Raw genomic sequence first — 21938 nt, 5'->3', positions numbered from 1 at the left:
AGAAACATCTATAAGTTGCCTCTCTCATGCACCCCAACCAGGGACCTCCTGCAACCCAGGCACGTGCCCTGACCTGGAATCGAGACAGCAACCTTTCTGTTATAGGGGATGTCAAACCAACTGAGCCACACCAGTTAAGGCTAGAAAGTCTTTCTGAAGAATTACTAGGTTTTTCTCTACCGTTTTGTCTTCTTCTTGAAGCTTTCCTATATTTTATCAAATTTCTACCCTAATGTTATTTACCCTTTAGTCTTCTCAGTCTATTTGTCTGGATTTTTGGACACTCACTAGTATAATTAGAGAAAAGTATGCTGAAAATTGCACTGTTTTCTTCAGCTAGTAACTAACCATTATGACTTTGACAAGTAAGGCACTTTCCCTCTCTAGTCCTCAGTTTCTTCTTCTGAAACAAACTCTTTGACCAGATTGTTTATAAAATCCCCTTCAGCCATAACATTGTATAAAATTTATAGGAGTGTACACAAATTAATCTAAAATAAAAGCATTTGCAGCTCTGGAAAGAGTGGTCTCACAGTGATAACTGTTAACTAAATCAAGTTTCTGGGGTAGGGTGTGGGGTGGGGTGGTATTAGTTTTTTCTTTCTTCACATGTAAAGTGAAAATGTTACTTAACTCACATTGTTATTGTGAAGATTAAATAACATACTGTATCAAGGTTTTCTAGAGAAACAACTAATAGGATGTTTGTATGTGTGTATGTACATATATAACATACATATATACATGCATGCATGTAGGTAGAAAGGGAGGGGCAGGGTGATGGATTTATTTTAAGGCATTGGTGTATGAGATTATGGGGGCTGGAAGGTCTGAAATTTTTAGGGCAGGCTGCCAGCCGGGAAGTTCTAACAAGAGCTGATGCCGCAGTCTTGAGTGCAAAGGCAGTCTGGAGGCAAAATTTTCTTCCTCTTGGGAACACCTCAGTCTCTTCTCTTAAAGCCTTCAACTGACTGGATGAGGCCAACCCACATTTATGAAGGGTAATCTGCTCTACTCAGTCTACTGATTGAAATGTTACTGCATCTGAAAAATAACTTCACAGCAACATCTAGACTGCTTTTTGACCAAAACAGCTGGGCACCATAGCTTAGCCAAGTTGGCACATAAAATTTACCATGTCACACAGTCTAAGTGTTTACCACTGTGCCTGAAAATATCGTAGGTCCTTAATAACTGTTAACTGCTTTCCTCTCTGATTCATACTTTACTTGCATATTTATTTCCAAATAAAGTTTTAAGTCTGCCTCCTTTTCAGATATAGTTATACTGCCTTAGCAAGGCACTTTGCCTCAGCAAATGTTTCGTAAGTCAATAGGATTAGAAATGTATTTCTGTAGCACGGTTTTTTCCTTATTTAGCACTTTGCACTCATTTATATTTTCCACTAGACTTCTAGTTTGTTGAATTACAGAGATGGTATCTTTTCCCCCAGCATTGTGGGAAACCCAGCACATTTTCCAACATATAATAGGCTCTCAAATATTTATTGAATAAATAAATAAGCTGGAAAGATGTGCATATTTTAAAGGGTATGTTGTGTTAACATAATTTTATTATATGTTCAACTTGCTGACTGCTATTAAGAAATTGGATTTTTCAAACAAAAATGAAATATTAATTGTATTGAAATATATTCAGTAAAATTTGGTAAATATACTCTGTTCACATAGATTAGATAATCAAGCTGGTGGGGACACAAAATGTGAGGTAAAGAATCAGGAAGATTTGTGTCACATAGTATGTATGTTTCAGTTACACTCAGTATTCATCTATAATGTGCTATCCTGCCACAAGGTATTTATTTCACAGTCACAGATGGTGACAAATATGGTTTATATTTATATTCTGCTTCAATTCCTAGAGTGTCTTCAAGATAGCTCCGTCTAGAAATCTGTTCTATCACTTAAGTGTAAATACTTTGCCTTCTTTAAATGAATACATAAACAATAAACATACATAATTTATTTATATATCTCTTTCCTCTGTTTTAACTTTTCAAGGTGTTTTACCCAGCCTGAGTCCTGTGAATTCTCCTGGCCATGGACCAGTGTCTGCTGGCTCTTTAGCTAATCGATCACCTATAGAATTTCCCAGTACCGCTGATTTTCTTGCTAAGCCAAGTGTTATTTTACACAGATCTCTGGGCAATGCACCCACTTCACCAGATTTTTATCAGCAACTTAGAAATTCTGATAGTAATTTATGTAATAGGTAAGTTTCCCAAATGCTTATTTGTTTTCCCATATAGGTTACTTAAGGTATTACTAATATTCTTGTTCTATTTAATAACTAGATGATGAAATAAGACTATGTCCTCTTCCTTATTTATCTAGAAGTATGTATTCTAACTAAAATGTTTTCTCATTTCAGTGCTATCATTTATTTTCCAATTAAATGATATCCATCTGAAGTAAAATATAGTAGTATTCTATTCATCATATCATATCCTATCAGTAAATGTATGAAAATTATTTTAGTGTAAACTCCTTTAGTGTCTATTTGTAACACCCAGTTCATATGGTGTTCACTCTCATTTCTGCTTAGATACTAAGTGTTTATCTTAGACATCAGTGTTGACTTTCAAGCTATGTTATTTTCTTCAGGATCACCCAGATACTTTCTAGGATAAAGCCTAGTGAAGCCATAGAGAGATTGGACTATTAGAATGTGATGCATTCGGGGCCTTGGTTAAAAGTTAAGATTTGTCTGGGATGATGTGCCTTAGTTGGTTAAAGTGTTGTCCTGTAACCCAAGGGTTTCAGGTTTCATTCCAAGTCAGGGCACATACCTAGGTTGGGGGTTTGATCCCTGGTACAGGCACGTATGGGAGGCAGCCAGTCGATGATTCGCACATCTCTCTAAAAGCAATGAAAAAAATGTCCTCGGGTGAGAGAAAAAAAAATTAAGCAGATTTTCTAATTGTATTTAGATTTAAAAAATTTGCCCCATTTATTATATATACATGTTTATTTATGTGTGTGTGTGTATATATGTATATATTTATGTTTTATTCTATAAGCTGCGGACATCAAATACTGAAATATGTTTCCACGTCTGAATCAGTGTCCAGTACAGACTGCCACAATGGAAAATCAGGTGAGATATAAGAGTAGTCATGTGTGTTTAACGGCAATTTTTTACAGTATTTTTTAGGATGAATAAGTTTAACTTCAGTTTATCCATCTTAAAATGGAAGATTATAGTGTTTTTATCTACTTCAGAGAGGTATTACTAGGAACAAAGTGTAAGTGCTAGGTGATTAAAGCTTTTTAAAAATTGGAGTTACTGATTGATTTTAGAGAGAGAGGAAGGGTAGGGGAAGGAGACACAGAGACATTGATTTGTGTTCCCGATTACATGCACTCACTGGTTGATTCTTGTGTGTGCCCTGACTGGGGTTCCAACCCACAACCTTGGCGTATGGGGCAATGCTCCAACCAACTGAGTCACCCTGCCGAGGCCTGAAAATTTTTTTGAAGAGTAAAAATGTACTGTACAAATGAATATAATACAAGGTTATTGCTTTGGCTCACAAATAGTGAAATTAAGTGTATTAATGTTGAAATTTGTACTATATAATTTAAGGCTAAAAGGTTTGTGTAATTTTTTATGGCACAGAAGAATTATTTTAAAATATAATTATATCATTCTGAAACATTGTATATGATCAAACAAGAGTATTGTTGGTGATAAAATTATAGTAGTTATATAACTTTAAACAATTGATGACCAAGGTTCCAGTAGTAGATGGTTAGCTAGCACCAACATTCCTCCTGAAGGTAGGTAGAAAAACTGTACAGATTATTAACCAAAAGATCTGATTGAAGCCATTGAAGAACTAACAAGCTTCTCAGAAACACCACTAGAAGATCTGGAGGAGGATAGATATCTAAGAAAGTTAGGAGTTAGTGGCAACCGAAAGGGTGTTTGCCAGAGGGGCCAGTGCCTGACAAAATGAGCAGTCTTTTTGGTAGCTTCATGGGACCAGGGAGACAGAGATTGGAGTTGAAGGCTTGCCATGGTAGGGAAAACTTGGCAAATTCTGCAGCACTGCACCCCAGGGAAATACAAGCAAGCCAGGAATAGGTAGGCCCTTCAGGGATTATAAACTCGTAGGAATCCCTTAACATACCACAAAACTCATCGTTTTAAAGCGTGCAATGTAATAGTTTTTGGTTTCTACACTTTAAAGGGTGGTGATTGTAGTAGGGGCAGAGGTGAGTGGAGGTGGAAGAGAGGGTGTAGGGAGGATAAATAAGTAATGGAGAAAATAAAATAAAGGTGATTTAGACTGAAAATAAACCCAAGTCTTTAAAAAAAAAAGCCTTCCAAAAAAAATAGAAGAGAAAAAATTTGCCAATTTACTCTGTAAGACCAGTTACCAAAGGTATTGTGAGAAAACTACAGACATTATCTCTTATGTGTGTAGACATGAAAATCCTTAACAAAATACTAGCAAACTGAGTCCAGCAACATATAAAACAGTCACACCATGACAAAGATATATTTATCCCAGAAACACAAGGTAGCTTAACATTAGAAAATCAATGTAATATACCACATTAATGGAATAAAGGGGAAAAAACCACATGATCTCAATAGATGCATGAAAAGCATGACAAAAATCAGCACTATTTCATGAGAAAAACACTCAAAATAGAACAGTGAGATGAAGGCCATCTTTGGAAAACACACTGCTAGTATCATCCTTAATGGAGAAAAACTCCCTATCCAAGGATCACATGATCCTTAAGGAGAAAATCGCAAATACACGCACAGTACTGGAACCAATAAACAAGTTTAGCAAAGTCACAAGATCAATGTACAAAATAAGTTGTATTTCTGTATACTAGCAATGAACAATCATACATTGAAATTAGGAAAAACATTTTTATTCAAGTAGTATGAAGAAGAATAAAGTAGAATAAATTTAACAAAACTGAGAGATTTATAAATTTACATGAAAATACAAGTGACCTATGTAGCCAAGTCACTTTGGAAAAAGAACAAATTTGCAGGACTGACATTACCTGAATTCAGAATTTATTATAAAGCCACAGTAATTAAGACAGTGTGGTATTGGCCCAAAGATGAGCCTGTATGTAGATCAGTGGAACAAAGAAGTATGAGTTCAAAAATAAATTCTTGCATTTATGGTGAATTGATTTTGGACGTGGATGCCAATACAATTCAAAAGAAAAAGGATAGTTTTTTTTTTCATTTCATTTCAACAAATGGGGCCAGGACAATTGGATAACCACTTGTCAAAAAAAGAATTTGAACGCACAAAATAGATTGTAGACCTAAATATAAGAGATAAAATCATGTAACTTGTGAAAGAAAATACAGAACAGAGTCTTTGTGACCTTGGGTTGAGTAAAGCATTCATAGATACAATTCCAAAAAGCACAATCCATGAAAGAAAAAAAAATGACAAATTGGGTTTTAGCAAAATTAAAACCTTTTGCACTTCGAAAGAAATAATTAAGAAAATGAGATGACAAACCAGAGATGGGAGAAATTAGCAAATTATACATCAGACAAACGTCTTATATCCATGATACATAAAGAGCTCGTACAACTCAATATTAAGAAGTCAAACAACTCAATTAAAAACTGGGCTTGATTGGAGCATTGTCCCATGAACCAAAAGGTTCCAGGTTTGATTCCTCGCGGGGGCATGTGCAGGAGGTAACCAATCGATGTTTCTCACATTGCTGTCTCTCTCTCTCTCTCTGTCTCTCCGTCTCTCTGATCAATAAACATATCCTCTAGTGGGGATTACAAAAATTTTGGCAGAAAAGGAAGGACAAATGGTGGTAGAAGGAGACTTGACTTGGGGTGGTGAACACTCAATACAAATTCAGATGGTACAGAATTGTACACCTGAAACCTGTGGTTTTAACCAATGTCACCCTAATAAAATCATTTAAAAATGGGGAAAAAATTGGGCAAAAGATTTTAGATAATTTGGTGAAGGATATAAACAAATGGATGTGAAACACATGAAAAGATGATCATTAGTTACTAGGTAAACGCAGATTAATACAGCCATGAGATACCACTACACTGAAACTAGAATAGCTGTAATCAAAAAGACAGACAGTGCCGAGTATTGGCAAGGATGCAGAGAAATTGGAACCCCTGTGTATTGCTGATGAGAATGTAAAATGATATAGCCACTTTGGAAAACATTTTTAGTTTTTTAAAATGGTACACATGCATTTACCATCACCACCCAGCAATACCACAGCTAAGAATTTACCCAAGAGAAAACATGAGCCCTCAAAGACAGGATTGTGAATGCTTATGACTTCATTATTTATAATAATGCAAAACTGGAAATTTTCAAATGTCCGTGAGCACGTGAATGGCAAAATATCATGAGGTATATCCTTACAATGGAATTTTATTTAGCAATTAAATGAACTTCTGATACATGCTACTACAGGGAAAACTGTCAGAAAAGACATATTTATAGAAACGAAAATCCTAACAGTGATTGCCTAGGGTGAAATAGCAACTAACTGTCAATAGACATGAAGGTACTTTTGCAGGGAGATGAGAATGTTTTAAAACCGAATGTCATAATGGTCACACAACTAAGTTTACTGAAATTATTTAAGCATACATTTACATTGGGGGGATTTTGTGGCATGTATTCACACTCAGTAGTTTTTAAAAATAATGTGTTAATTCTCATATTTTGGATTGACTCTTGACTCTTCTCAGCTGGGAGATTCTCACTTGAGGGGTGTCACGTGATTACAGTCAGATATTGGCAAGTGACAGTTGTCTGGAGGATTGATTGGGCCGAATTTCTGAGATGAATTAGTCATGTGTCTGTTGGCTCTTGACCAGTCCATCTAACTATGACCTCTTGCTGGGCTTCTTCCAACATGTTGGCTGGATCCCAAGAGAGAAGGAAGTGGAAATTGCCAGTTTAGTTAATGGCTCCACCCAGGACAAACGCAGTGTGACTTCTGCCATATTCTGTTAATCAGAGCAGTCATGCAGTCTGTCCCATTTGAGGGGGTTGGGAAATAGATGCTCTCTCAATGGAAGAGTGACAAGAAAACATTTCGAAAGAGTGCATGTGGGACGAGAGAGAGCGTTGTGGGCTTCTTTGGGAAAAAAATTGCTACCTTTATTTCAACTGTCTTTATTATCTGTAAGATACAGTTATTAGAAGTTTAGGTCATTAAAAAGTACCTCGAATATCAACAATTTCTAAATTGATGGCTATTTTAAAATATTATTGTAGCTACTACCTTAAGAAGAGTTGAATATTTTGTATTTCATTTCTTAAAATAAATGTCTTTCATTTGGAAGAAATGTTTTCCAAAGGATAACACTTTCTAATCATCAGTTTATGACATTTTAGTTACTTAGTGTGTTAGGTTCAGATTTGACTAACATTTATTGATCACCTAGTAAGACAGGTGTTATTATCTACATTTAACAAAGGAAAAAACTTGCCATTGTTATGTACAAAAATCTGGATTTGAACCTAGTTCTTCTGAAACTTAACTGCAATGAATACATGCTTAACATACCTGGGCAATCAGCACACAGATCAACACATACTACCAGTACCTTGGAATTCCCTGCAAGCACCTTTCCAGGTTTATCCCCCAAAGACAGCATTCTTCCCATCTTTCAGTCTTCATTCATCTGTATCAGTTTTGATATTTTTTTTGAACTTTTCATAAAGAGAATCACATTGTTTGTATGTTGTGATGGATTTCCTTACTCAACATTGTATTTTTAAGAATCATACATATTGTTGCATGTGATTGTAGTTCCTTCTCTTTGTTCTGTATTGTTCAATTGTATGAGTACAATAGTTTATTTATTCCGCCGTTAATAAGTTTTGGGTGAGTTTCTTATTCAGGATATTATAAATAGAATGAGTAGGAATATTTTTTTTTACATTTGAATGAATACTATTTAGCCACCAGGGCTGCTTTCTTTTTCCATGTAATTTGGGAAAAAGAATATTATTAATTGATCACATTGGTAGAAAAGTAATTTATATTCATGAGACTGTGTTTTCATTTTTATTTTTTTACCTAGATGTTACACCCTTTTGTAACTTGCTACAAATGGCATGTTTTTTAATTTTTTCAATTACAGTTTAAAATCAATACTTCTTTTAATCCTCACTTGGGGATATACTGGTGTGTGTGAGTGAGTGAGAGTGAGAGTGAGAGTGAGAGAGTAAGAGAGTGAGAGAGAGTGTGAGAGAGAGAGAGAGAGAGAGAGAGAGAAACATCAATGTGAGAGAAGCATCAGTGAGTTGCTTCCCCTTGTGCCTGGACCAGGGTCTGAATCCAAAACCTTTTGGTTCATGGGACAATGCTCCAACCAGCCGAGCCACTTGCCAGGGCTGAATGTGTGTTTTGAGTTTTAGATGTGCCTTAATCTCACTTTCATATCCAATATTCAAACAATTTCAGATGTTGGAAATTGTTTACATCAAATTGGTAGAAAAAATAAGTTTCTATCAATAGGGATCAATAGGGACTTTTTCTATTCTCACTTTTATAAGGAATATCCACTCATCTCTTTTCACCCATGAGGTAATATCAGGTGAAACATCTGTACTACCCATGCGCAAGGTATGTGGGCCTTATAGTCCAGCCAGATAGAAACAATGGTGTAATTAATTTTTTGGTGTCATTAATTTAGATTGAATGCCATTATGGTTCACTTTATCTGAATATTTTTGCAAATAAGTTTTCCTATTATAAAATTGTCCATATAGGGCAAGTTTTATTCTTGTGTATTACTATTTTTTGAAAGGTGATGAAGACAATAGCATTTTCTCAAAAGAATCACTCAACCTTACAGAAGCTCAACAAGAAGTGGAAACAGACAACAGAGACTCCAGAAAATTACTTTTGGAAGGTGATAATCACCTCACAGAAGAGGCACAGAATGAACAGCAACCAAATGTAAAAGATAAACTTATGCTATGATTATATTAAGGTGAAATATAATATTAGTTAGTGCTTAGTGAAGTTTTATTATTTTTGCCTGGAACGGGGTTTTTAATAAAATATTTTAAATTTTTTCTACTGAGAAGTCACTATACCACACTATAGAAAACCTTGGATAAAAATAAATAATTACTTCTAAATTCATTATCCTCAAACAAGAAAGTGCATTTATTTTACAATGAACACATTTTGTTTACTTTTATAGTAGACATGTTACTTTCCATACTGATAATTTCTTTATATGTGTTTTAAGGTCTGAGGAACAGGTGTATAGTCATTAAAAACAATGAAAATAATCTACTTAAACCAGAAAATTTTTTATTCTTAAAGTTCAAATCATTTTAGGGAAAAACTCCCATTTCTCTTGGGAAGTTAAGCTAATAATAAATGCCACATAAGGATTGGAGTTTCTATTATTCTTGATACCTGTAGCTTCTAATGTGAAAATGGATTTTATATTTGTATAGGGTTTTAGAAATATTTTTATATATAAAAGCAATGTAAAGATTAAGAAATCTGATGCTTAGAAGACATATATTTATAAAAAGATAGCATTCTACAAAGAAATAGTAAATGCCAATTATATCTGAGAAAACCATTGTAGAAAATGGCACTGTCTACCTTTTAATGTTCAATTTTGAGTGTTCTCATTTAGATATGGATTTAACAATATTTATACAAGAAAAGGTTAAGTTGGTGTGCATTTTCCCTCTTGTATCTACAGATTGAACAGGAAGCATCACAGGACCTGATTTTAATAGAAGATTATGACTCATTAATAGAAAAGATGAGTAACTGGAATTTTCAAATTTTTGAACTTGTAGAAGAGATGGGAGAGAAATCAGGAAAGATCCTTAGTCAGGTTTGTTTCAAATCTCCACTTTTTAAATTATAAATGTTTGCCCTGGCTGGTGTGGCTCAGTGGATTGAGTGCCGGCCTGCAAACCAAAGGGTCACCTGTTCAATTCCCAGTCAGGGCACGTGCCTGGGTTGTGGGCCAGGTTCCCAGGGTGGGGGGGCATGAAAAGCAACCACACATTGATGTTTGTCTCCCTCTTTCTTCCCCCTTCCCCTCTATCTAAAAATAAATAAATAAAATCTTTAAAAATAAATAAATAAATTATAAATGTTTTTTAAATCTTTATGAAAAGCAAAATCTAAAAATGTCTAATACTGGTTTGGGCAGAAATTCAATATTTTTAATTGAATTATTTTCACAAATAAAGTTTTCAGTAAACTTGAAAATATATATATTACAAATGAAAAGTAGTTTAATTGTCCATAATAATAATATTTAATTTTACTGAAGTAATAAAGTTTTACTTTATTACTGCATTGAAGCTTCAGGTTGAAAGAGTAATATAGGGTATTATTATAGAGTATTATCAATATAGAATATTATAGAGTATTATTATAGAGCACTTACTCTTAGAGTAATGAAGAGTAAATCTTCAGTCTATTACTGTATTGCATCTTCAGGTTGAGAAGGAAAAAAGGTGATCTGGTTCTAACCACTGAAACTTAATGCTTCTTTTTTCACCTGCCCTCTCTATCTTTTATTCAAAACCAAATAGTTTATTTCTTGCTACAACCATGGAAAAATACTTTCATTTTGCTACCCAGACTAAGGGTTGTCTCTGATGGGTTTATACAACAGCATCAGATTAACCTTCCCAAGTATCGCTCTCATTAACTCTAAAGTATCTTATTTATGAAATATAAGAACATATGGATAAATTATATTGAAGGTATCTAATTCATCTCATTGAAGCCTTTAGGTACAAAAACCTGTTAAATATACTTTTCTGACTTCTTCTAACATGTAGGACTAGAACAGATTAGAATTCATATACCCTTCAATAAATTATGAATAAAGAGCTAAAGGGAAGAATGGAAAAAATTTTAAACTAGAACATGATATGGTAATCTTTCTTTGGTTTTCATGGGCTTTAGGGTGATGTCTTCCTTTTTCATGTTTTGAAAAGAATTTATTGTAGGGAAGTTTTTAATAAATTATTAACTTAAATATACATGGTTAATATTCATAAATGCAAATCACAAAAACATTATAGTCAACTACAAATAGAAATTCTGACTCTTAAAGTGAACTTTGTTTTAATTGATATTTAGGTTATGTATACCTTATTTCAAGACACTGGTTTACTGGAAGTATTTAAAATTCCCACTCTGCAATTCATGAACTATTTTCGTGCATTAGAAAATGGCTATCGAGATATTCCTTGTAAGTATTAACATGCCTTATTATTTAAGTGCAAATAAATAATACTGGCTTTGAAACGCTATTATTTTTTCCCTTCAGATAGTTCCTGAACACTTTTAATTTACATATTTGGAATAGTTTTAAGTGGAGATTTAAAAAGAAAATCTGTATCCTACTACCTAAAGATAACTGACTACTGTTAACATTTTCATATATATTCTTGAAAACTTTTCTTCCATATATTTTTTATGAAGTAAATCATAATACAGACACCTATTTATAATCTGCTTTTATTTATTACATGATACAATTTTTCTAGGTTAATATTAACTGAATATCTAATCTTTTAAAATGTCTAATAATATTTAGTCAAGTGTTTCAAAAAATTCTAGATTTTAAAATGTTTAAAATTTACCCATAGAACTTATGTTTTTAATGGTATCCCGATCTATGAATAATTTTTAATGGCTTTTTGATTTTATGGTAAAATTCATTTGAATTTCATAATACACAAAGATAGTTTTCTTTATGTGTCAATACATTCTACATTTTCCCTTCTTTTGACGTATTTTGGGGAAATCAACTACCTAAATAGCAAATTATTAAATTGGCTTAACTCATAATGATGATACTTCATAATTTAATGTGAGTTATATATATACTATAATTTCCACTTATAAAGTATGCATTTTAAAAAGTGACTAAATTTTATAAATGGAATAAAGAACTACTTTAAGATGGACTTGAAGGAAAGGGAAATGGAAAGAAAGAGGTGGTAGGGAGTATTCGTTGTCAGCTCCAATTTGGATATATTGTTTAAGAAAAGAGTATCTGGATCTAACTTTTTTAGTTTCCAAGTTTGTAAATGGGAATAACAATAGTACTTACCCCATAGGTAGTGATAAGATAATCTGTGTAAAGCATGTATTGGAATCTACAGGATGTAGTACATGGTCAATAAAAGGTGATGATTATTTATGATAATTAAGCCCCTAGTACATTGAACCATGTTCTATAACCTTAACACTTAGTATTGTATCATCTGCCCATTCTTCACAGTAGCTACTTATTAAAGTAATGGCTGAAGCATTGAATTTTTATTGAATGTCAGCTATGACTATAATCATTAGATTAACGAAGGTTATCTCATTTAATCTTTGTGGGAAAGGTTGAATTATCTTCTGTTCACAGGTGAGAAGTTAAAATTCGGAAGGATCTTTTCCAAGGTTATAAAATTATAAATAGCAAAACTGGTTTTTACTTATAGGTCTTGCCTTTTCACATAGAGACATTTCAGTAAACCAGTGTTTTATTGATCATGTACTATGTATCAGACACTGTTCTGAATCTGTTCATATACCATTTAACATTTAATCCTTATAGCAGACCTGAGGAATAAATAGCATCTTCATTTGTGTGTGTGTGTGTGTGTGTGTGTGTGTGTGTGTGTGTGTGTGAGATGGTCAGAGGATGGTCAAGTATCCAGAATTTTAACTGTTTTATGTGCCCATGTGCAAAAAATTTTGTGTTCAAACATAGGTCTCCATAACCCAGACACTATTTACAAAATATTTTTAAAAGCTACAGCCTTAAATATATTTTCCAATGCCTTTCAATTAGCCCCATCATCCTACCTTCTCTTTGACCCCTTTATTATGTTTTCATAGTATTATTATGTTTTCATAGTATTATTATGTTTTCATAGTATTAGTTTTAAAAAAAGTTTTTAATACATCAAGAGGATTTAAAAAATGATACCTCTACCCCCAGCCATCCTTCTATCTATGAGTCTTTTCTATTTTGCTTGTCAGTTCAGTTTGTTCATTAGATTCCACATGAGTGAAATTGGAATCAAGCAAAAAGGAAAAAGGACTCATGGACGTGGACAACAGTGTGGTGATTGTGGAGTATAAGGGGGATAAATGGTCATGGAAAAAATACAATTAAAAAACTGCATACAAGGAACATAGGAAAAAAAACAAAAAAACTTTGAGTGTAATAATAAATACTATTGTCAGAAAAAAGTAAGATGAAACAAAAATTGTGGGAAATTACTCTAAGCCACACAATTTATATATGAGGATGACTAAATATTATTATACTTCTTAAAATGTCTTATGGTAAATACAAAACAGTGATCATTTTTGTAAAACATTTCTGGTGACTTCAGATCACAATCGTATACACGCCACAGACGTCCTGCATGCAGTCTGGTACCTGACGACGCGGCCAATTCCTGGCTTACAGCAGATCCACAGCAGTCATGGAACAGGAGATGAAACAGGTATTTCCTTCTACAAATCTTTTTAATTAACAGGGATAATAAATCGAGTTATCTCATTTCGTTACCTCTCCTTTAAAAATTTTCATTAAGTAACCTTTGGTTCGTACAAAGGACTGTGTAAATTTTGATGCATAAAAATGACATGCAAATTAGGAAACCTACTACCCATCTTAAGAGCTGGGTTGAGTACCGCTAGATCCACCAAGTCTCTTTTCTGGGTCCCCTCCTGCTGATACCCCATCGAGGTCACCATTATCCTGAATGTTACGATACTTACTTCTTCGCTTTCTTCTTTCAATTCTTGTTTTTTTGTTTTAGGTAGATCATATACATTTAAAATATGTAATATTCCCATTGAAATGGGACATGTTTAAAAGCCTCACATAAGTATTTCAATGAATTTTAAAACTTTTAACTTTTAAATTTTGCTCCCAAAGAAGTTGTTCTGTTCCTCCTAATAAGTATAATTATTTGTACAAATATAATGAATTATAACATTTATGATTCTCTTATCCTAATTTATAAAAGAGAGGAGAAATACTTCAATAATATGGAGACAGACAGACACACACACACTGACAGAATTTGCTCAGTTACAAATGCCTGAGAAATACTACCATACTAATCAGTATAAATATTACGGACTCAGTCACTGCTTTACATTCTTTGTACTTGAGTCTAAGTACTGCCGTTACTTGTGTGAGGGAATTGCCTAATGTTCATTTTCGTCTGCCATTTACATTTCACTCATTCCTAGTGCTCTTCATTCCGTCCAGTAGTTCTGTGCTTCCATTAGAGACCATTTTCTTTAGCTCTTTAGTTTGTAGATGTCTTTATTTTGTCTTAGAAGAATATTTTCATAATTCAGTACCTGTGATGATACCATTCCATTCTGACTTCTGTAGTTTCTGTTGACATATTGGCCATAAGTCTTATTGCTCCTTAAAACTAATGTGTCCCTTTTCTCTTTGCTATTGATGTTTATCATTTTGACAATATGGATTCAGGTGATTTTCTTTGTATTCATCCTGCTTGGTGTTCAGTGAACTTACTAAATATGTTTGGTGTTTATTATGCTCTTAAAATTGCAGTCTCTGCCCATTCATTGCTCAATTCCAATTTTTAGGGATTTGTTACAGCAATACCCCACTTCCAGTACCAAAATCTGTTAGTTTCCCTATTGACTCTGTAACATATCACTATAGACTTATTTAGTGGCTTAAAACAATACAATTTTATTATCTTACAGTTTTAGAAGTTAAAAGTCCAAAATAAGTCCAGCTGGGCTAAGATCAAAGTGTCAACAAGATTGTTTTCCTCCTAGAGTTTCTAGTAGAGAATTCATTTCTTTGCCTCCTCCATCTGCCAGAAGCCACCTGCATCACACGGTGCATGGCCCCCTTCTTCAAAGAAGCCGCAGCTTATTATTCTCAAGACCCTCTCTGACCCTACCTTTTCATCCTTCCAAGACATTAGCAACATATGGGCCAGCCACAAGCTTGGCTTTCTATCCGGAATATACCTTGGTGACAGCTAATCTCCTACTGCTAGGATCTTTTTCAATTTAGACAGGTTGAGAATTTCCCAAATTATCAAGTCCTGGTTCTTTTTGGCTGAACAGTTTTCCCTCAGTCTCTCTTTCCTCTTACATTTCACTACACACAGTAAGAAGCCAGGATCTATATATTCATTCAACACTTTGCTTGGAAATCTCCTCAGCTAAATGAATTCTCAAGTTTTGTGTTCCATATAACTGCAGCATACAATTCGGATAAGCTTTCTGCTACAGTATAACAATGATCTCCTTTCTCCCAGTTTCCAATAATATGTTTCTCATGTCTGTCTGAGCCCTCATGGAAGTGTCCGTAAGAGCAGTTTACTCCCAACAGTCTGTGCACAATATTTAAGTATTCCCTAGTGCAACATCTGTTTTCTCTCCCACGCACCTCACTTCCTTCCACGTTCTTACTGGCAGTGTTGTAAGTCCTCATACGTAGTGTTATGGAATCTAGTGTCTGAAGAAGACAAGGCTTTGGGAAACCAAGTAGCTGGTGAAATGGAAAATTACGGTGAAAACAGACTGCTAAGACTGGGGTGTGCTGACTTATTCTCATTGCACTGGAGAACCAATAGAAATGATTATGACACCAAAAGCACAAGCAACAAAAACAAACCAGTTAAGTGGCACTGCATCAAACTAAACAGCTTCTGTACATCATAGGAAACAATGAAAACTAAAGGCAACATATGGAATGGGAGAAAGTATTTGCAAGCTATGTATTGGATCATATCCAAAATACATAAAGAACTCACACAATTCCATAACAAACAAAATAAATCTGATTAAAAAATGGGCAAAGGAACTAAATAGACATTTTTCTAAAGACATCTAAATTGCCATCGGGTACACAAAAAGATACTGACATTGCTAATCATCAGGGAAATGCAAATCAAAACTGCAGTGACCTGGCTGGTTTGGCTCAGTGGATTGAGTACTGGCCTTCGAACCAAAGGGTCGCTGGTTTGATTCCCAGTCAGGGCACATGCCTGGGTTTCAGGCCAGGTCCCAGGTAGGGGGCACCCAAGAGGCAACCACACATTCATGTTTCTCTGCCTCTCATTCTTCCTCCCTTCCCCTCTCTCTAAAAATAAATGAAATAAAATCTTTAAAAAAAACTGCAATGAGATATCACCTAACACTTGTTAGGATGGTTAATATATTGTTTTAAATGCATGTGTATAAAGTCTATTTCTTAATAAGTAAACAAGTAAATAATCACACTACCTATGGGGATTCCCCTCCTTAGCCTCATTGTGAGGAGGTTATATGTGTAATGCTGGTTTTACTGTGCTTGTTCCTCAGAGTCTGATGGTAGAATTAACCCTGGGCAAATTGCTTACATTTCTTCGAGGAGCTGCTCAGTCCCAGATGAGAGCTATGGATGCCTGTCTTCAAACATCCCTGCTTTGGAATTGATGGCTTTATATGTGGCAGCTGCTATGCATGATTATGATCATCCAGGGCGGACAAATGCATTTCTGGTGGCTACGAATGCCCCTCAGGTAGGAAATACTTTTTCAGAAAGTTTAAAGAGTGATTCTGAAATTTTACGACCATGCTGTATATCTTCTTGTAAATCATTCTTCAGTTGAATCATATGGCCATCCATCAACACTGAATTGGATATTAACATATGGCATTGATATGAAGTGTGCTAAAGAACTAGGGAAAACATCTCCAGCTAGAAAACAAAATGTTCATGAAAGTGACTCATTGTTTTATGAAATTCTGGAGTTCTTGCTTTCAGTATTTTTGTCTTTGATCAAACTGGTAAGACTGACTAGATGGAAGACTTACAATGGCAAGGCCTTTTATCTGACTAAAAGCTGTAATGATGGACAGCTGTTATTTTTGTTGTCTTCCTTTTCCTCTAAGGCATGTGTTAATAACCAGGCTCTAAATCTCTTAAGTCTGAATATATTAGTATGTGTAAAAGTTCTTCTAATACCACCTTATTTTTGAATCTAGTACCATCAATAAGGTGCAAGATTCCTTTATAGTCACAATCTGCATAAGAGGTAGGAATTCCCAACAAATGGGTACTGTAATTGTACCGGTTTTCAGCATTCGACTTGGAACCAAGTACTTATTTTAAGTAGAATTTAGTGTGGGTGGGTGTATGTTTAGGCTGGTGATTCCTTTGTATTTTTTATGTTTTTAGCTGTGTGCCTTACAGGATGAGTAGTAAGTGACTGGTGAATTCATCTTTTTCACTGTATCATTGTATGTGTAAGTCTGTGTTCTGATCCTTTCATCATCTGTAGCCATTCTGTGTTCTTTTTCTCACTTTTTTCCCTTTCAAAAATCCTCACTTTAAAATATGTGGGATAGATTCTTCATCATGAACAAGAGCAGGGTTTGTGGAGGTGTGGGGAGAATGTTAAAAGTGCCGTGTGATTCCTTTTCTCCCATGAGACTTTATTAATGACTCATGATTTCCACAGGTAACTAATAAAAAAATAAATTTCATCCTAGATATTAATATTTGTTCTCTTTCTAAGAATTGCTTTGGGAGACTTACCGACTAAGAAGCACATATTTCCTCATTTGCAGTACCATTCTGCAAGAATCATGCCCATTCTCTCTAGCCTAATACTTCATCACCTTTGCAAATCCTCTCATGAGTCATAGAACTGGGCAGTAGTGGCTGGCACAATGGGAAAAGCACTGGTCTTGGGATTGATGATTTCTGGTTACCTACTTGTTAGTTCCGTGACCTTAAGCAAATCACCCTTATCTTTCTGATCCTCAGAATATGCACCTGATACAATTAAGGGTGAAGGAGATAACACATGGAAAGTTGCCCACCGTTTTATGTATTTGAGAACCTCCTGAAGTTGATAATCACGTAGACAGAAATTACTCACTGTTCTTTTCCACTCTCTGCTTTTATTCCGTCTTTTATTTTGTTAATTGTGAGTGGAAGTGAGTCAGACTTACTACTTTTCCTTCAAGGACATTAAAAGTGAGTAAATTCTAGTGTTAACTCTCATGTGCAGAGAATTTAAAAACACTGATACATGAATAGAATTTATAAAGTTACATACTCAAAACTGTTGCTCTAATCAAAATACAACATTGAAGTCTGGACAAAACATCAATAATATGTTATTTCTAATTTCTCCTTGTTAAGAACTGTCAATAGAAGAAGGAGTGGGAAGCTCTGGAACAGACAGGAAGTTGATTAGAGAGTTCAGCTACTGAAAAAGTATAGCCTTTACCTTGTCTCCTTGCTTACTTCCTGCTCCCCTTCAGTCTATTCTCAACACACAGCAGCCAAGTGTCACTGTTTAATCTGAGTTACATCACTTTCTGTTCTGAACCCTCAAGTGGCATGGCATTTACCACATTCTAGTAAGTCGTTCGAGTAGCTCAGAAAAATCCTACGTGAATTAGACCCCAGTAATTCTCCTTTTTCTTACTCAGCATTAGCCTTCCTGGCCTCCTTGCTGTTATTTTCTGTATCCCAGGCACACTCCCCGAGAGCCTTTTCACTTTCTGTCCTCCCACCCAGAATCCCCAGATGTCACTGTAGCTCACTTTGTTACCTCCTTCCATTTCAGAAGCCTTCCTGGTACTCATTATGTTCCTTCCATGCTTTATTTTTTCCATAGCAATGATCATTTAGTATACTCTGCATTTTGTTCATTTATTATACATCTTTCCTCAGTGGAATGTAAGTTTCTATGAGGTCAGGGATTTTTGTCTCTTTTACTCCCTAATACCTACATTAGTAGTACCTCGCGTACTAAAGGCATTCAGTAAATATTTGTTGAATGCTGAAGGATGCCTGCTTTCTTTGCTCTGCAAGACTGCTAGCTTGTCTGAAATGTACTGAGTTCTTCCCAAAGTAATGAAATTCTTAACACCTTCTTCAGCTAGTGCCTGTGAGATAAGGACTCTCTTGTGAAAGCCTGAGGCTCAATGTGTTTATTAGGCAATAAAGTAGGTTTTCTCATCTTGGGAAGCTCAATGGGTCTAATCAGGCCACAATTATTTCTCCAGTGTATTATAAAAAGCGACAGTAGCATATAATACCACCAACTGAATCAAGTATTCCTCTTCATTCTCATGGTAAAGAGAGCATGCTGGGAAGACACAGGAGGATTATTTTGAATCATTGCCATGAAAGAAGGTAAAATAGTCAAATTTAAACTTGGAGGGATGTCAGTATTGGAATTCTGAGATTTCTAAGCTATTTCCAAATGAAAAGTTGGCTGAAAGTTGGAGATTAGTGCTTGAGGTATTAGTGTATAGACTATTTTGATGAGATTTAGGGTAAAAGGAACTAAAACTTGAAACTGGGATTTGTAAACCTGAGACAGTCATAAATATGTTTTGTTTCTCAAAATATGGATCAAGATGGTGACTAACAACATGCATTTTCTCCCCTGGTGCCTGATGAAATGATAGTAAGGGATGAAGCTCATGGCAAGAGAGAGGAATAGTTAGGAGGGTATTATCACCAGTAGATTAAAGAATTTGATACTATTTCTAGAAAATGAAAAAAAGATGGGTGAATATTGAGACATAAGAATACACTAGAAGGTGCTACAGACTAAGTGCAACCCGAGAGGGACTCCGGATGCCTTTGCCCCTGCCCGCACGTGCACATGCTGGAGTGTGCATGCACGCAGCCCCCCACACACATGCACACCCCCTAGCACATGTACCACAGAACCTTAACAAAGCTACTGCAACCCTGCTTTTACCTCCAGGCACAAAACTCATCTTTCAGATATTGAAGGAAACTGTCAAGAGAGAACTACTGGTGTGGGTATTAACATTACATAGTAAATTCTTCTCATTCTAGAAACTGAAGAGCTGGCACCCAATCTGCTAACTCTAAAGGAAAACCTACTAAGTAACAAGCCCCATCCACATTCACAGAGTTCCTACTCGTCCTTCCCAAGTAAAGAATAGACTCAGCAATAAAACATACACAAAAGCAAAAGAAAGTCACACTTGCAATCTACAATTCACTTCTTTTTATATCAGTGGATAACCAAGGATCTCAAGACATATGATACTAATCAGTAGCTTGGAAAGAAAAAGCTAAAATGCATAGAATTAACTGAACACAGGGAGAAAATGATAATCTAGGGAGTAGAAAACCACTGAATGTTTTTTGTAAAGTTCTCAAAGCGAAATGGAAAAAGACTGCATCCATAAGAAGATAAAACTATGAAAAAGAAAACATCACAATCAATTAACTCTTAGAAACTAGAAATATTATTGCAGAAAAATTTTTAAAAATCAATATAAGCATTGGGAGTAAAGTCAGGCCATTTCTCCTAGAATATAGACTCAAATGATAAAGAGATGGAAAGTATAGGGAAGGAAAAAATAAGGTATAGGGGACTAGGCCAAGATCTGACTATTGGAGGTTCCTGAAAGAGTTGAGTCTTTGGATTGAAGGGACTCATCAAATGCCAGAGAAGTTGAATGGGTTGGGGGGAAGAGAAGCCCCAAAACATACACATAGGAAGTCATGGTAAAATTTCAGAACTGAGACCTTTTTTAAAAAAGAATTCTTTCTGAGAGGATGAAAACAACACACTTAAATAATGAATATCCAACTGGCATCATATTTTAGCAACAGTCGATGTTAGATGATACTAGAATAAAGTGTTTAAAATTCCAAAGGAATTCATTTACTTGTTTTTTTATTCCTTCAACAATACTGGGTACATACTGTAGAAGAGATACTATTCTAGGCATTATTATTGAACAAAGTGGACCAAAAAAATTCTGTCCCCATGGAACTTAACATTTTAGTAAAGCAAGAATAATAAATTGTGTGTATAAGAGACAGACAGGGAGGAGATGATTATCATGTAAGTGAAAGGAAAGTAAAAAGGAGGAAAGAGTTCAGGAGTGTTGGTGTAGAGAGATTATTTTATTTTTAAGTTAGATTTCTGTATCCAGTTCCAGCTACAGTGGAGCTTTAAGAGCAAAATAAAGAGAACCTCAGATATGCAAAAATTTTAAAAACCATGTCCCATTCACCCTAAGAAAGTTACCTTAAAAATGTGTTTTAGCAAAACAAAAGTGTAACTAAGACAAATTAAAGACATAGGATTACCAGAATTTTAGAACAAACCCAGAACTTCAGGGTAGAGGAACCACAAGATGACAGCTGTTCATCAAAACTGTCTATTTATTTGTTTGTTTTCTGTAACATCTGATTTGTTTACTAACTCTATTGGATTTTTTTAAAGTCAGGAATATTATTTCTTTTAATGAAAGCAATCTTTTTTAATCCAAGACTTTTCACTCTTCAGAAGTGTTCTTTTTAACCTTATGACTCTGATCTAGATAATTTTAAATGTTTCTGTTTCTTGTGCTTCAAAAAGAGGACAGAGTTCAGGTTTTTTGACTTTTTTTGGTAAGTCTTTTGTACGTTTGGTTGGTTTTCTCTTTTTGCTCAATATTTATTGAAAAGTATTATTTGTTAAGATTGATTTTATCACAGGTTATATTAAACTCCTGCAAATATGACTCAAAAAGATGGTGAAAAGTGGAGTTCATAAAGCTCATTTGCTTTGCCAAATTAGAGATGTGCTTGCCTTTGGAGAGAAGTAAGGGGATCCGTAGCTAGAGAAAGCAGGCACTGCCACTATAAATTAGCTGGGGCACGCCTTCCTTCTCTAGTTGTCACAGAGCCCTCAGGGGAAACCAGCTGAGGCTTCATCATCAGTTCTACTTGGAATGTTTTTTTCCCCCACTAAGTTTAAGCTTGGCTCATTTCTCTGTGCAACCATCTACCATCTTCCTAAAGGAGACATGACATTGGCCTCCTGCTTACTGCTCCTTGATTGTTTCTCACCTCCACTCGGCTATAAAGAG

At 34.9% G+C, this 21938-nt stretch overlaps 1 protein-coding gene across 1 annotated transcript in view; it reads left to right on the top strand.

Moving 5' to 3' along the window:
• PDE3B (phosphodiesterase 3B) overlaps positions 1 to 21938 on the top strand; it is a 153449-nt gene that overhangs the window by 113991 nt on the left and 17520 nt on the right. Inside the window, exons 6-12 of the mRNA XM_024558827.4 lie at positions 2022 to 2232; positions 3041 to 3117; positions 8827 to 8978; positions 9748 to 9885; positions 11154 to 11265; positions 13415 to 13528; positions 16392 to 16591. Of these exons, the coding sequence (XP_024414595.3) occupies positions 2022 to 2232; positions 3041 to 3117; positions 8827 to 8978; positions 9748 to 9885; positions 11154 to 11265; positions 13415 to 13528; positions 16392 to 16591 (1004 nt within the window). The remainder of the gene's footprint in view (positions 1 to 2021; positions 2233 to 3040; positions 3118 to 8826; positions 8979 to 9747; positions 9886 to 11153; positions 11266 to 13414; positions 13529 to 16391; positions 16592 to 21938) is intronic.

This window comes from Desmodus rotundus, chromosome 5 (assembly GCF_022682495.2).
Source record: "Desmodus rotundus isolate HL8 chromosome 5, HLdesRot8A.1, whole genome shotgun sequence".
NCBI lineage: Eukaryota > Metazoa > Chordata > Mammalia > Chiroptera > Phyllostomidae > Desmodus > Desmodus rotundus.
This window is presented reverse-complemented; position numbering and strand designations above follow the sequence as displayed.